At 50.5% G+C, this 14,732-nt stretch overlaps 1 protein-coding gene across 9 annotated transcripts in view; it reads left to right on the forward strand.

Annotated features, from left to right (window-relative positions):
- grik5 (glutamate receptor, ionotropic, kainate 5) overlaps positions 1-14,732 on the forward strand; it is a 154,056-nt gene that overhangs the window by 92,115 nt on the left and 47,209 nt on the right. For 6 of the 9 annotated variants that reach the window (XR_006833614.1, XM_046314670.1, XM_046314677.1 and 3 more), the window contains 2 exons: positions 11,503-11,663; positions 11,918-12,082. Coding sequence is in view for 8 of the 9 variants with exons in the window: in XM_046314670.1 (XP_046170626.1) it covers positions 11,552-11,663; positions 11,918-12,082 (277 nt within the window). In the remaining variant the exon portion in view is untranslated. Of the gene's footprint in view, positions 1-306; positions 328-10,964; positions 11,664-11,917; positions 12,083-14,732 lie in introns of those variants that run through there. The other 3 variants (XM_046314671.1, XM_046314676.1, XM_046314675.1) reach the window with 3 other exon arrangements.

Genomic DNA, 14,732 nt, shown 5'->3' on the forward strand with positions numbered 1-14,732 from the left:
CTCTCTCTCTCTCTCTCTCTCTCTCTCTCTCTCTCTCTCTCTCTCTCTCTCTCTCTCTCTTCTTCCCCTTCTCTTTCTCTCTCTCTCTCTGTCTCTCTGTCTCTCTCTCTCCCATTCACCTTCTCTCTCCTTCTCTCTTTCCCTCTCTCGCTCTCTCACTCTTGCTCTCCCTCCTTTGCCTTCTCTTCCCCCTCTCTCTCTCTCTCTCTCTCTCTCTCTCTCTCTCTCTCTCTCGCTCCTTCGCCTTCTCCCTCTCCCTCTCTTCTTCTCTCTCTCTCTCCTTCTCTCCTTGTGTCTTTCCTACAGGCCTTGGAGACAGATGGAAAGGTGTAGTTGTGGACTAATCTTCTCTCTCCAGCCCTGTCAATAGTTCTCAATAACAGTGAAATAGCACCGACTCCATCCAATCATTGGTCACGCTCAGGGGCTAAGCCAAGACCTTATTGGTCATCAGTGCAATCTGCTCCCTGGTAATAGCCAATCAGATGCATCCTGTGGAATGCTGACAGATCCGCCATTGTTTTGATTGAATGCCACTTCAGCTGCCCTCGATCAATATGCCATCACACACACACACACACACACACACACACACACACACACACACACACACACACACACACACACACACACACACACACACACACACACACACACACACACACACACACACACACACACACACACACACACACACACACACACACACACACACACACACACACACACACACACACACACACACACAAACTGTACTGCAGTCACTGACACACACGTGTGCACACATACATTGGCTGGCACACACATATGCAGGCATACACAAGCATGGATAGTGACATACCGACACACACACTGACACACACAGATTCCCCCCACATACAGACACTCAGACACACAGACCCCCCACCCCACCCCACACAAACACACAAACACCCACTAACTCTGGCGTTGTGAAGATAGATTGAGAAAAGGGGAGCAGCTGTTCTGACTCCAGGTCCAGTTCTTTAGAATAGATGTGTGGTGCAGTGTGTCTATTCACAATACAGGAAATACAATATATTACAGGACACACTTCATTACACAACTCAGTCAGATCCAGAGAGCAGAGTGGCAGGGTGACAGAGCAGCATGTGGCAGTGGTCTCACTGTGACGTCTGTGTGTGTAACCTCTTGCATAACGGCTTCAGTGTTCTGATGTCAACGCTACCTGAGCCTAATGACAGGAACAGTGTGACCTGGTGGAACATTACATGCACTCACTCACTCACTCACTCACTCACTCACTCACTCACTCACTCACTCACTCACTCACTCACTCACTCACTCACTCACTCACTCACTCACTCACTCACTCACTCACTCACTCACTGATTCTAGCAAGGGAATGACAGTGAGAAAGGTGAGGGATAGTTCATTTAATTTGTAAAGTGCTTTTCTAATACCCAAGGCATCAGATCCAGTAGAACTGAACTAACATACAGTACCAGTCAAAAGTTTGGACACACCTCCTCATTCAAGAGTTTTTCTTTATTTTGAATATTTTCTACATTGTATAATACTAGTGAAAACATGAAAACTATTAGATAATACATATGGAATCATGTAGTAACCAAAAAAGTGTTAAGCAAATCAACAAATATTGTAGATTTTAGATTCAATCGAAGAAGCCACACTTTCCCTTGATGACAGCTTTGCACAATCTTGGCATTCTCTCAAATAGTTTTTCCTTCACTCTGCGGTCCAAACCATCTCAATTGGGTTGAGGTCGGGTGATTGTGGAGGCCAGGTCATCTGATGCAGCACTCCTTCACTCTCCTTATTGGTCAAATAGCCCTTACACAGCCTTTGTCCTGTTGGAAAAAAAATGATAGTCCCACTTAGCGCAAACCAGATGGGATGGTGTATTGCTGCAGAATGCTGTGGTAGCCATGCTGTTTAAGTGTGCCTTGAATTCTAAATAATCCATTGACAGTGTCACCAGCAAAGCACCCCGACACCATCACATCTCTTCCTCCATGCTTCACAGTGGGAACCACACATGGGGAGATCATCCGTTCATCTACTCTGCATCTCACAAAGACACGGTGGTTAGAACCAAAAAATCTCAAATTTCAACTCATCAGACCAAAGGACAGATTTCCACCGGTCTAATGTGCATTGCTAGTGTTTATTGGCCCAAGCAAGTCTCTTCTTCTTATTGGTTTCCTTTATTAGGAGTTTCTTTGCAGCAATTTGACCATGAAGGCCTGATTAACGCTGTCTCCTCTGAACAGTTGACGTTGAGATGTGTCTATTACTTGAACTCTGTGAAGCATTTATTTGGGCTACAATCTGAGGTGCAGTTAACTCTAAGGAAATGATCCTCTGCAGCAGAGGTAACTCTGGTTCTTCCTTTCCCGTGGTGGTCCTCATGAGAACCAGTTTCATCATAAAAAACCTTGATACTTTTTGCGACTGCACTTTTTTTCCGCAATGACTGACCTTCATGTCTTAAAGTAATGATGGACTGTCCTTTCTCTTTACTTATTTGAGTTGCTCTTGCCATAATATGGACTTCACATTTTCCCAAATAGGGCTATCTACTGTATACCATCCTTACCTTGTCACAACACAACAGATTAGCTCAAAAGCATTAAGAAGGAAAGAAATTCCACAAATGTACTTTTAACAAGGAACACCTGTTAATTGAAATGCATTTCAGGTGACTACCTCATGAAGCTGATTGAGAGAATTCCCAGAATGTGCAAAGCTGTCATCAAGGCAAAGAGTGGCTACTTTGAAGAATATATTTGATTTGTTTATCACTTTTTTGGTTACTACATGATTCCATATGTGTTATTTCATAGTTTTGATATCTTCATTATTATTCTACAATGTAGAAAATAGTCAAAATAAAGAAAAACCCTTGAATGATTAGGTGTGTCCAAACCTTTGACTCATACTGTAGGTCCTTGAAAGCGTTTCTGAATTGCTCAGTCTTTAGCTACGCCTTAAACGAGTCCAGAGACTCTGCAGCCCTGACAATGACTGGAAGTTTGTTCCACAGCTGAGGGGCCACACAACTGAAAGCTTTGTCACCCGTAGTGTTTAGTCTGCTGTAGGGCTGCTGAAGGGAGATGGACCTGGAGGAGTGAACGGTGTGTGTGAGGCAGGAGGGTAGGATGAAGTCAGACAGCTACTTGATGTGAGAGAACAATAAAAGAAAGGGAGAGCTAAGGGGGAGAGGGAGAAAGGGAGAGCTACAGGGAAGAGGGAGAAAGGGAGAGCTAAGGGGGAGAGGGAAAAAGGGAGAGATACAGGGAGGGAGAAAGGGAGAGGGGAAGGGAAAAGGGAGAGCTAAGGGGAGAGGGAGAGGAGAGCTAAGGGGAAGGGGGGAGAGCTAAGGGGGAGGGAGGGAAAAGAGGAAGAGATACAGGGAGAGGGAAAAGGAGAGGGAAGAGGGAGAAAGGGAGAGCTAAGGGGGAGAGGGAAAAGGGAAGAGAAAGGGAAGAGGGAGAAAGGGAGAGCTAAGGGGAGAGGGAAAAGGGAAGAGATACAGGGAAGAGGGAGAAAGGGAGAGCTAAGGGGGAGAGAGGGAAAAGGGAGAGCTAAGGGGGAGAGGGAGAAAGGAAGAGATACAGGGGGAGAGGGAGAAAGGGAGAGAGAGCTAAGGGGAGAGGGAAAAAGGGAGAGATACTAAGGGAGAGGAGAAAGGGAAAAGGAAGAGATACAGGGAAGAGGGAGAAAGGGAGAGCTAAGGGGGAGAGGGAAAAGGGAAGAGATACAGGGAAGAGGGAGAAAGGGAGAGCTAAGGGGAGAGGGAAGAAAGGAGAGAGGGGGAGAGGAGAAAGGGAGAGCTAAGGGGAGAGGGAAAAAGGAAAGAGAAAGGGAGAGCTACAGGGAAGAGGGGGAGGGAGCTAAGGGAGGGAGAGGGAGAGCAGGGAGAGAGGGAGAAAGGGGAGAGCTAAGGGGGAGAGGGAGAAAGGAAGAGATACAGGGAAGAGGGAGAAAGGGAGAGCTAAGGGGAGAGGGAAAAGGGAGAGATACAGGGGGAGAGGGAGAAAAAGGAAAAGAGAGCTAAGGGAAGGGAGGGAGAGGGAGAAAAAGGGGAGAGGGAAAGGGAAAGGGAGGGAAAAGGGAGAGATACAGGGAAGAGGGAGAAAGGGAGAGCTAAGGGGGAGAGGGAAAAGGGAAGAGATACAGGGAGGGGAGAAAAGGGAGAAAGGGAAAAGGGAAGAGATACAGGGAAGAGGGAGAAAGGGAGAGCTAAGAGGGGAGAGGGAAAAGGGAAGAGATACAGGGAAGAGGGAGAAAGGGAGAGCTAGGGGGAGAGGGAAAAGGGAAGAGATACAGGGAAGAGGGAGAGGGAGAAAGGGGAGAGAGCCTAGGGAAGAGAGGGAAGAGAGAAAGGGAGAGCTAAGGGGGGAGAGAAGGATACAGGGAAAAGGGAAGAGATACAGGGAAGAGGGAGAAAGGGAGAGCCTAGGGGGAGAGGGAAAAGGGAAGAGATACAGGGAAGAGGGAGAAAGGGAGAGCTAAGGGGGGGAGAGGGAAAAGGGAAGAGATACAGGGAAGAGGGAGAAAGGGAGAAAGGGGGAGAGGGAAAAGGGAAGAGATACAGGGAAGAGGGAGAAAGGGAGAGCTAAGGGGAGAGGGAGAAAGGGAGAAAGGGAAGAGGGAACAGGGAAGAGGGAGAAAGGGAGAGCTAAGGGGGAGAGGGAAAAGGAAGAGATACAGGGAGAGGGAGAAAGGGAGAGCTAAGGGAAGGGGAGAGGGAGAGCTAAAGAGGGAGAAAGGGAGAGATACAGGGAAGAGGGAGAAAGGGAGAGCTAAGGGGAGAGGGAAGAGGAGGGGGAGAAAGGAGAGCTAAGGGGGAGAGGGAGGGAAAAGGGAAGAGATACAGGGAAGAGGAGAAAGGGAGAGCTAAGGGGGAAGGGGGAGAGGGAGAAAGGGAGAGAGAGCTAAGGGGGGAAGAGGGAGAAAGGGAGAGCTAAGGGGAGAGGAAAAGGGAAGAGATACAGGGAAGAGGGAGAGCTAAAGGGAAAAGAGCTAAGGGGGAGAGGGAAAAGGGAAGAGCTACAGGGAAGAGGGAGAAAGGGAGAGCTAAAGAGAGGGAGAGAAGGGAAGAGATACAGGGAGAGAGGGAGAAAGGGAGAGCTAAGGGGGAGAGGGGGAGGGAAAGGGAAAAAGGGAGAGCTAAGGGAGAGGGAGAAAGGAGAGCTAAGGGAAGAGGAGAAGAGATAGAGGGAAGAGGGAGAAAGGAAGAGATACAGGGAAGAGGGAGAAAGGAAGAGCTACAGGGAAGAGGGAGAAAGGGAGAGCCTAGGGGGAGAAGGAAGAGATACAGGGAAGAGGGAGAAAGGGAGAGCTAAGGGGAGAGGGAAAAGGAAGAGATACAGGGAAGAGGGAGAAAGGGAGAGCTAAGGGGGAGAGGGAGAAAGGGAGAGCTAAGGGGGAGAGGGAAAAAGGAAGAGATACAGGGAAGAGGGAGAAAGGGAGAGCTAAGGGAGAGGGAAAAGGGAGAGATACAGGGAAGAGGGAGAAAGGGAGAGCTAAGGGGAGAGGGAGAAAGGGAGAGCTAAGGGGAGAGGGAGAAAGGGAGAGCTAAGGGGAAGGGAGAAAGGGAGAGCTAAGGGGAGAGGGAAAAGAGGAGGGAAAGGGAGGGAAGAGATACAGGGAAGAGGGAGAAAGGGAGAGCTAAGGGGAGAGGGAAAAGGGAAGAGATAAGGGAAGAGGGAGAAAGGGAGAGCTAAGGGGGAGAGGGAGAAAGGGAGAGCTAAGGGGGAGGGAAGAGGGAGATACAGGGAAGAGGGAGAAAGGGAGAGCTAAGGGGGAGAGGGAAAAGGAAGAGATAAGGGAAGAGGGAGAAAGGGAGGAGAAAGGGAGAGAGGGGGAGAAAAAGGGAGAGCTAAGGGGGAGAGGGAAAAGGAGAGCTAAGGGGAGAGCTAAGGGGGAGAGGGGGAAGAGATACAGGGAAGAGGGAAAGGAGAGATACAGGGAAGAGATACAGGGAAGAGGGAGAAAGGGAGAGCTAAGGGGAGAGGGAAAAGGGAAGAGATACAGGGAAGAGGGAGAAAGGGAGAGCTAAGGGGGAGAGGGAAAAGGGAGAGCTAAGGGAAGAGGGAAAAAGGAAGAGATACAGGGAAGAGGGAGAAAGGGAGAGCTAAGGGGGGAGAGGAGATACAGGGAAAAGAAAGGGAGAGCTAAGGGGGAGGGAGGGAAAAGGGAAAAAGAGCTAAGGGGGAGAGGGAAAAGGGAAGAGATACAGGGAAGAAGAGGGAGAAAGGGAGAGCTAAGGGGAGAGGGAAAAGAGGGAAAAGGAAGAGATACAGGGAAGAGGGAGAAAGGGAGAGCTAAGGGGGAGAGGGAAAAGGGAAGAGGGGAGAGGAGAGCTAAAAGGGGGAGAGATAAGGGGGAGACAGGGAAGGGGAGAAAGGGAGAGCTAGAGGGGGGGAGAGGGAAAAGGGAGAGATACAGGGGGGAGAAAGGGAGAAAAGGGAGAGCTAAGGGAGGGGAGAGAGGGAAAAGGGAAGAGATACAGGGGGAGAGGGAGCTAAAAGGGAAGAGATACAGGGAAGAGGGAGAAAGGGAGAGCTAAGGGGAGAGGGAAAAGGAAGAGATACAGGGAAGAGGGAGAAAGGGAGAGCTAAGGGGGGAGAGGGGAGAAAGGGAGAGCTAAGGGGAGAGGGAAAAGGAAGAGATACAGGAAGAGGAGAAAGGGAGAGAGGGAGAGGGAGAAAGGAAGAGCTAAGGGGGGAGAGGGAAAAGGGAGAGATACAGGGAGAGGGAAAAAGGAAGAGATACAGGGAAGAGGGAGAAAGGGAGAGCTAAGGGAAGAGGGAGGGAAAAAGGGAAGAGATACAGGGGGAAGAAAAGGGAGAAGAGGGAGAGAGCTAAGGGGGAGAGGGAAAAAGGAAGAGATACAGGAAGAGGGAGAAAGGGAGAGCTAAGGGGGAGAGGGAAAAGGAAGAGATACAGGGAAGAGGGAGAAAGGGAGAGCTAAGGGGGAGAGGGAAAAGGAGAGATACAGGGAAAGGGAGAAAGGGAGAGCTAAGGGGGAGAGGGAAAAGGGAGAGCTAAGGGGGAAGAGGGAGAGAAAGGGAAGAGAAAGGGGAAGAGGGAAAAGGAAGAGATACAGGGAAGAGGGAGAAAGGAAGAGCTAAGGGGGAGGAAGAGGGAGAAAGGGAGAAAGAGAGCTAAGGGGGAGAGGGAGGGGGAAAGGGAAGAGAGGGAGAAAGGGAAGGAAGAGGGAGAAAGGGAGAGCCTAGGGGGGGAGAGGGAAAAGGAAGAGATACAGGGAAGAGGGAGAAAGGGAGAGCTAAGGGGGAGAGGGAAAAGGGAAGAGATACAGGGAAGAGGGAGAAAGGGAGAGCTAAGGGGGAGAGGGAGAAAGGAAGAGATACAGGGAAGAGGGAGAAAGGGAGAGCTAAGGGGAGAGGGAAAAGGAAGAGATACAGGGAAGAGGGAGAAAGGGAGAGCTAAGGGGGAGAGGGAGGGGAGGGAGGGAGAAAGATACTAAGGGGGAGAGGGAGAAAGGGAGCTATGGGGGAGAGGGAGAAAGGGAGAGCTAGGGGAGAAAGGGGGCTAAAAGGGAAAAGAGATACAGGGAAGAGGGAAAGAGGGAAAGGGAGAGCTAAGGGGGAGAGGGAAAAGGGAAGAGATACAGGGAAGAGGGAGAAAGGGAGAGCTAAGGGGGAGAGGGAAAAGGGAAGAGATACAGGGAAGAGGGAGGGAAAAGGGAGAGCTAAGGGGGAGAGGGAAAAGGGGAGAGGGAGAAAGGGAGAGCTAAGGGGGAGAGGGAGAAAGGAGGGAGCTAAGGGGGAGAGGGGAAAAGGGAGAGCTAAGGGGGAGAGGGAAAAGGGAAGAGATACAGGGAAGAGGGAGAAAGGAAGAGATACAGGAAGGATACAGGGAAGAGGGAGAAAGGGAGAGCCTAGGGGGAGAGGGAAAAGGGAAGAGATACAGGGAAGAGGGAGAAAGGGAGAGCCTAGGGGGAGAGGGAAAAGGAAGAGATACAGGGAAGAGGGAGAAAGGGAGAGCTAAGGGGGAGAGGGAAAAGGGAAGAGATACAGGGAAGAGGGAGAAAGGGAGAGCTAAGGGGGAGAGGGAGAAAGGAAGAGATACAGGGAAGAGGGAGAAAGGGAGAGCTAAGGGGGAGAGGGAAAAGGGAGAGATACAGGGAAGAGGGAAAAGGGAGAACTAAGGGGGGGGAGAGGGAAAAGGGAGAGATACAGGGAAGAGGGAGAAAGGGAGAGCTAAGGGGGAGAGGGAGAAAGGAAGAGATACAGGGAAGAGGGAAAAGGAAGAGATACAGGGAAGAGGGAGAAAGGGAGGGCTAAGGGGGAGAGGGAAAAGGAAGAGATACAGGGAAGAGGGAGAAAGGGAGAGCTAAGGGGGAGAGGGGAAAGGGAAGAGATACAGGGAAGAGGGAAAAAGGGAGAGCTAAGGGGAGAGGGAGAAAGGGAGAGCTAAGGGGGAGAGGGAAAAAGGAAGAGATACAGGGAAGAGGGAAAAAGGGAGAGCTAAGGGGGAGAGGGAAAAGGGAAGAGATACAGGGAAGAGGGAGAAAGGGAGAGCTAAGGGGGAGAGGGAAAAGGGAGAGATACAGTGAAGAGGGAAAAAGGAAGAGATACGGGGAAGAGGGAGAAAGGAAGAGATACAGGGAAGAGGGAGAAAGGAAGAGCTACAGGGAAGAGGGAGAAAGGGAGAGCCTAGGGGGAGAGGGAAAAGGGAAGAGATACAGGGAAGAGGGAGAAAGGGAGAGCCTAGGGGGAGAGGGAAAAGGAAGAGATACAGGGAAGAGGGAGAAAGGGAGAGCTAAGGGGGAGAGGGAAAAGGGAAGAGATACAGGGAAGAGGGAGAAAGGGAGAGCTAAGGGGGAGAGGGAGAAAGGAAGAGATACAGGGAAGAGGGAGAAAGGGAGAGCTAAGGGGAGAGGGAAAAAGGGAGAGATACAGGGAAGAGGGAAAAAGGGAGAACTAAGGGGGAGAGGGAAAAGGGAAGAGATACAGGGAAGAAGGAGAAAGGGAGAGCTAAGGGGGAGAGGGAAAAGGGAAGAGATACAGGGAAGAGGGAGAAAGGGAGAGCTAAGGGGGAGAGGGAAAAGGGAAGAGATACAGGGAAGAGGGAAAAAAGGAGAGAGGCTAAGAGGGAAAAGGGAAAGGGAAGAGATACAGGGAAGAGGGAAAAGGGAGAGCTAAGGGGGAGAGGGAGAAAGGGAGAGCTAAGGGGAGAGGGAGAAAGGAGGAGCTAAGGGGGAGAGCTAAGGGGGGAGGGAAAAGGGAGAGCTAAGGGGGAGAGGGAAAAGGAAGAGATACAGGGAAGAGGGAGAAAGGAAGAGATACAGGGAAGAGGGAGAAAGGGAGAGCCTAGGGGGAGAGGGAAAAGGGAAGAGATACAGGGAAGAGGGAGAAAGGGAGAGCCTAGGGGGAGAGGGAAAAGGAAGAGATACAGGGAAGAGGGAGAAAGGGAGAGCTAAGGGGGAGAGGGAAAAGGGAAGAGATACAGGGAAGAGGGAGAAAGGGAGAGCTAAGGGGGAGAGGGAGAAAGGAAGAGATACAGGGAAGAGGGAGAAAGGGAGAGCTAAGGGGGAGAGGGAAAAAGGGAGAGATACAGGGAAGAGGGAAAAAGGGAGAACTAAGGGGGAGAGGGAAAAGGGAAGAGATACAGGGAAGAAGGAGAAAGGGAGAGCTAAGGGGGAGAGGGAGAAAGGAAGAGATACAGGGAAGAGGGAAAAAGGAAGAGATACAGGGAAGAGGGAGAAAGGGAGGGCTAAGGGGGAGAGGGAAAAAGGAAGAGATACAGGGAAGAGGGAGAAAGGGAGAGCTAAGGGGGAGAGGGAAAAGGGAAGAGATACAGGGAAGAGGGAAAAAGGGAGAGCTAAGGGGGGGAGAGGGAGTAAGGGAGAGCTAAGGGGAGAGAAAAGGGGGGGAGAGATACAGGGAAGAGGGAAAAAGGGAGAGCTAAGGGGGAGAGGGAAAAGGAAGAGATACAGGGAAGAGGGAGAAAGGGAGAGCTAAGGGGAGAGGGAAAAGGGAGAGATACAGTGAAGAGGGAAAAAGGAAAAAAGGAGATAGGGGGAAGAGGGAGAAAGGGAGAGCTAAGGGGGAGAGGGAAAAGGAAGAGATACAGGGAAGAGGGAGAAAGGGAGAGCTAAGGGGGAGAGGGAAAAGGGAAGGGATACAGGGAAGAGGGAAAAGGGAGAGCTAAGGGGGAGAGGGAGCAAGGGAGAGCTAAGGGGGAGAGGGAGAAAGGGAGAGCTAAGGGGGAGAGGGAAAAAGGAAGATATACAGGGAAGAGGGAGAAAGGGAGAGCTAAGGGGGAGAGGGAAAAAGGAAGAGCTACAGGGAAGAGGGAGAAAGGGAGAGCTAAGGGGGAGAGGGAGAAAGGAAGAGGTACAGGGAAGAGATACAGGGAGAGGGAGAAAGGGAGTGCTAAGGGGGAGAGGGAGAAAGGGAGAGCTAAGCGGGAGAGGGAGAAAGGAAGAGCTACAGGGAAGAGGGAGAAAGGGAGAGCTAAGGGGGAGAGGGAGAAAGGAAGAGCTACAGGGAAGAGGGAGAAAGGGAGAGCTAAGGGGGAGAGGGAGAAAGGAAGAGCTACAGGGAAGAGGGAGAAAGGGAGAGCTAAGGGGAGAGGGAGAAAGGGAGCACTAAGGGGGAGAGGGAGAAAGGGAGAGCTAAGGGGGAGAGGGAGAAAGGGAGAGCTAAGAGGGAGAAGGATAAAGGGAGAGCTAAGGGGGAGGGAGAAAGGGAGAGCTAAGGGGGGAGAGGGAGAAAGGGAGAGCTAAGGGGGAGAGGGAGAAAGGGAGAGCTAAGGGGGAGAGGGAGAAAGGGAGAGCTACGGGGGAGAGGGAGAAAGGGAGAGCTACGGGGGAGAGGGAGAAAGGGAGAGCTAAGGGGGAGAGGGAGAAAGGGAGAGCTAAGGGGGAGAGGGAGAAAGGGAGAGCTACGGGGGTAGAGGGAGAAAGGGAGGGAGAGTAAAAAAGACACGCGTGAAGGGAAATGAAGGCAAGGAGGGAGGGAAGAGAGATGAAGAGGCAAAACATTCTCACCTCCCAGGGGTCAGATAGAAGCAGTCAAGCTGCTGTGTTGTGCCTACAGGGTCAAAGGTGACTCATCTCCAACTCACACAGATACCAGACACACATCACACACATCTCCATCTCAGAGGTCAAACTGAGGGTCATGACCAGCTGACGGTGAGCAGAAACAAGACGCTATACACCACACACATACGCTTCATCTTCTTGTCTGTTCTCACACACACATTAAACTGTCACTTAGAATGGGGGTTGTCACTCAGAGTGAGTGAGGGTGGTTTTGCAGCAGGCAGAGCAGAGCTGTGTGTGTTTCATGTGTGGGTCTTGTGATCATAACAAGCTCTTTAAATAGACAGTTAACCATTGGTGCTACAGTTGTGTGCACAGAGTGAGAACGATTGTGTGTGCATGTATGTGTGTTTGTGAGTGTTTGTCTGTGTGTTTGTGTATATTTTGGTGTTGTAACGTGTCCTCCCGTCCTTTAGGTGGCGAGCAGGCAGCCAGCAGACCGTTCTCCATGAGGAGCAGTAGAAGATGCCGGCTCTGCCAGCGCTGCTGCTGTCGATACACTTCTCCTCCTTCCTGCTAGTTACCATGGCACCACGCTCCGGAAGCCAGGCCGCCCTGCTCTCCTCCGTCCGGATGGGTGAGTGTCCATCTATTAATCATCCATCCATCCCTCTTTCCATCCCTTGATCACCCTCAGGTGTCTGTATCCCTCTCCTCCCCCGGTGTCTCACCCCCCTCCACCAGGACACACCCACTCACTCACTCACCTGGCCTTCACACCCCTTGTAAATACTCTGCTTGTCTCCTCTCTTTTTGTCTTATTGTCTAATGGTGAGTAACATCAATGTTTTCTCCCGTTCCATATTTCCATCTCCCTCCCTCCCCATGTAGCTGCGATCCTGGATGACCAGTCAGTGTGTGGGCGTGGGGAGCGGCTGGCTCTGGCCCTGGCCAGGGAGAACATCAACAGTGTGATGGAGGGAGGGGCTAGAGCCCGTGTGGAGGTGGACATATTCGAACTGCAGAGGGACTCCCAGTATGAGACCACTGACACCAGTGAGTAACACCACTACAGACCACTAAGACCAGTACTGACTAGGCTGCAAATCCAAGATGGCGTAGCAGTCTGTCTTTGTGTTTGTCTTTGTCTTATCCCGTGTTTATAGTCCTTTTTTTGTATTTTAATCTCACTTTCTATCTACGAACTAAATATACTTTCTTACAAACTTTCCTGCAACCTTTCCTGCAACCTGCCTCACCCAATGTGGTACGGATCTGCTATTTTTATTCCTTATAACTGGAACCTCCATCAGGAGCTGGCCAGCTAACTAGCTACCAGCCAGCTTTAGCTCGGACAATACCTGCCAGTCTGAACAGCACGATATCAACCCAGAGCATATCGGATTGCTTCTCTCTGCCACATCACAACCGAGTGATTACTGTTAGCTAAAACCTCTGTCCCGAAGCAAGCATCAGTTAGCCTTGAGCTAGCCTCAAGCTAGGCCCATATACCAGCTAATTCTTGGGCTACAATGCCTCTTTGCCAATTGGCCTGGACCCTTTCTTGTCCACACGGAGCCCAGCAGATCCATCACGACTGGTCTGCCAACGTAATTGTCCAATGTGGTTTCAACAGGCCAATTGGCGATGTCGCCGAAGACCCATCTGCTAGCCCCGGCCCGCTGGCTTTCAGAAAGCTGTCTCTCCCAATCGCCTAGCGTAGTAGCAACTACCGAACGGCTCCTGGACTCACCTATTGCTGCTCAATGGACCCTATGATCCCTCGGCTACACAGCTGATGCCAGCTGGACTATTTCAATAACATGGTACCTCATTCTGTTTATCTGTCGGCCCCAGCCTCGAACTCAGGTCCTGTATGTACCTAACTGACCCGCTCTGCCCATTCATCACCATTTACCCGTTGTTGTCTTAGCTCTCCCGATCAACACCTGCGATTGCTTTATGCCTCTCTCTAATGTCCATATGCCTTGTCTACTGCTGTCTCAGCTAGTTCTTATTGTTTTATTTCACTGTAGAGCCCCCAGTCCCGCACAACATGCCTTAGATAGCTCTTTTGTCCCACCCCCCACACATGCATAGCCTCACCTGGCTTAACTGGTGCCGCCAGAGATACAACCTCTCTCATCGTCACTCAACGCCTAGGTTAACCTCCACTGTACTCATATCCTACCATACCCTTGTCTGTACATTATGCACTGAATCTATTCTACCACGCCCAGAAATCGGCTCCTTTGATTCTCTGTTCCATGCGCACTAGACGACCAGTTCTTATAGCTTTTAACCGCACCCTTATCCTACTCCTCCTCTGTTCCTCTGGTGATGTAGAGGTTAACCCAGGCTCTGTAGCCCCCAGTACTACACCTATTCCCCAGGCTCTCTCATTTGTTGACTTCTGTAACCGTAAAAGCCTTGGTTTCACGCATGTTAACATCAGAAGCCTCCTCCCTAAGTTTGTATTATTCACTGCTTTAGCACACTCCGCCAACCCTGATGTCCTAGCCATGTCTGAATCCTGGCTCAGGAAGGCCACCAAAAATTCTGAAATTTCCATCTCCAACTACAACATTTCCTGTCAAGATAGAAATGCCAAAGGGGGAAGAGTTGCAATCTACTGCAGAAATAGTCTGCAGAGTTCTGTCATACTATCCAGGTCTGTACCCAAACAGTTTGAGCTTCTACTTTTAAAAATCCACCTTTCCAGATATGTCTCTCAATGAGGCAGCTTATTACAGACCCCCCTCAGCCCCCAGCTGTGCCCTGGACACCATATGTGAATTGATTGCCCCTCATTTATTTCAGAGTTCGTAGAGTTAGGTGACTTAAACTGGGATATGCTTAACACCCCGACCTTCCTACAATCTAAGCTAGATGCCCTCAATCTCACAAATTATCAAGGAACCTACCAGGTACAACCGTAAATCCGTAAACATGGGCACCCTCATAGATATCATCCTGACCAACTTGCACTCTAAATACACGTCTGCTGTCTTCAACCAGGATCTCAGCGATCACTGCCTCATTGCCTGCGTCCGTAATGGGTCCACGGACAAACAACCACCCCTCATCACTGTCAAACGCTCCCTAAACACTTCAGCAACCAGGGCTTTCTAATTGACCTTACCAGTAATACGAGTACAGACCATTACTGACCAGTAATACCAGTACAGACCAGTACTGAACAGTAATACCAGTACTACAGATTTTATGTACAAAATAGATTGAGGATTTCATTCAGTAGTTTATGTGTATTAGCTCACAGACCAATGACTTCTATCAGGATACAGACACTTGCTGTTCCCGTTACAAGAAGTCACCACCCTGCCGCGGCCACAGCGAGCTGGAGGGAGAAGTGACTGTGTGTGGATGTGTGTGAATGTACAGTACAGTATGTGTGTGTGTGTGTGTTTGTGTGTGTGTGCATGTGTGTGGATTTATTAATTTGTGTGTGTGCTTGTGTGTGGATTTATTTGTGTGTGTGCTTGTGTGTGGATTTATTCATGTGTGCATGCTTGTGTGTGGCTTTATTCATGTGTGTGTGTGTGTGTGTGTGTGCGTCCTTGACCAGTGGGCAGGACACTCTGACAGGCGTATTTGCCATCAGGGTCCTTGGATCACAGGCCTCATCTTACAGCTGTAGCTGTATGACACACACACACACACACACACACACACACACACACACACA

This window comes from Oncorhynchus gorbuscha, linkage group LG19 (assembly GCF_021184085.1).
Source record: "Oncorhynchus gorbuscha isolate QuinsamMale2020 ecotype Even-year linkage group LG19, OgorEven_v1.0, whole genome shotgun sequence".
Lineage (NCBI taxonomy): Eukaryota > Metazoa > Chordata > Actinopteri > Salmoniformes > Salmonidae > Oncorhynchus > Oncorhynchus gorbuscha.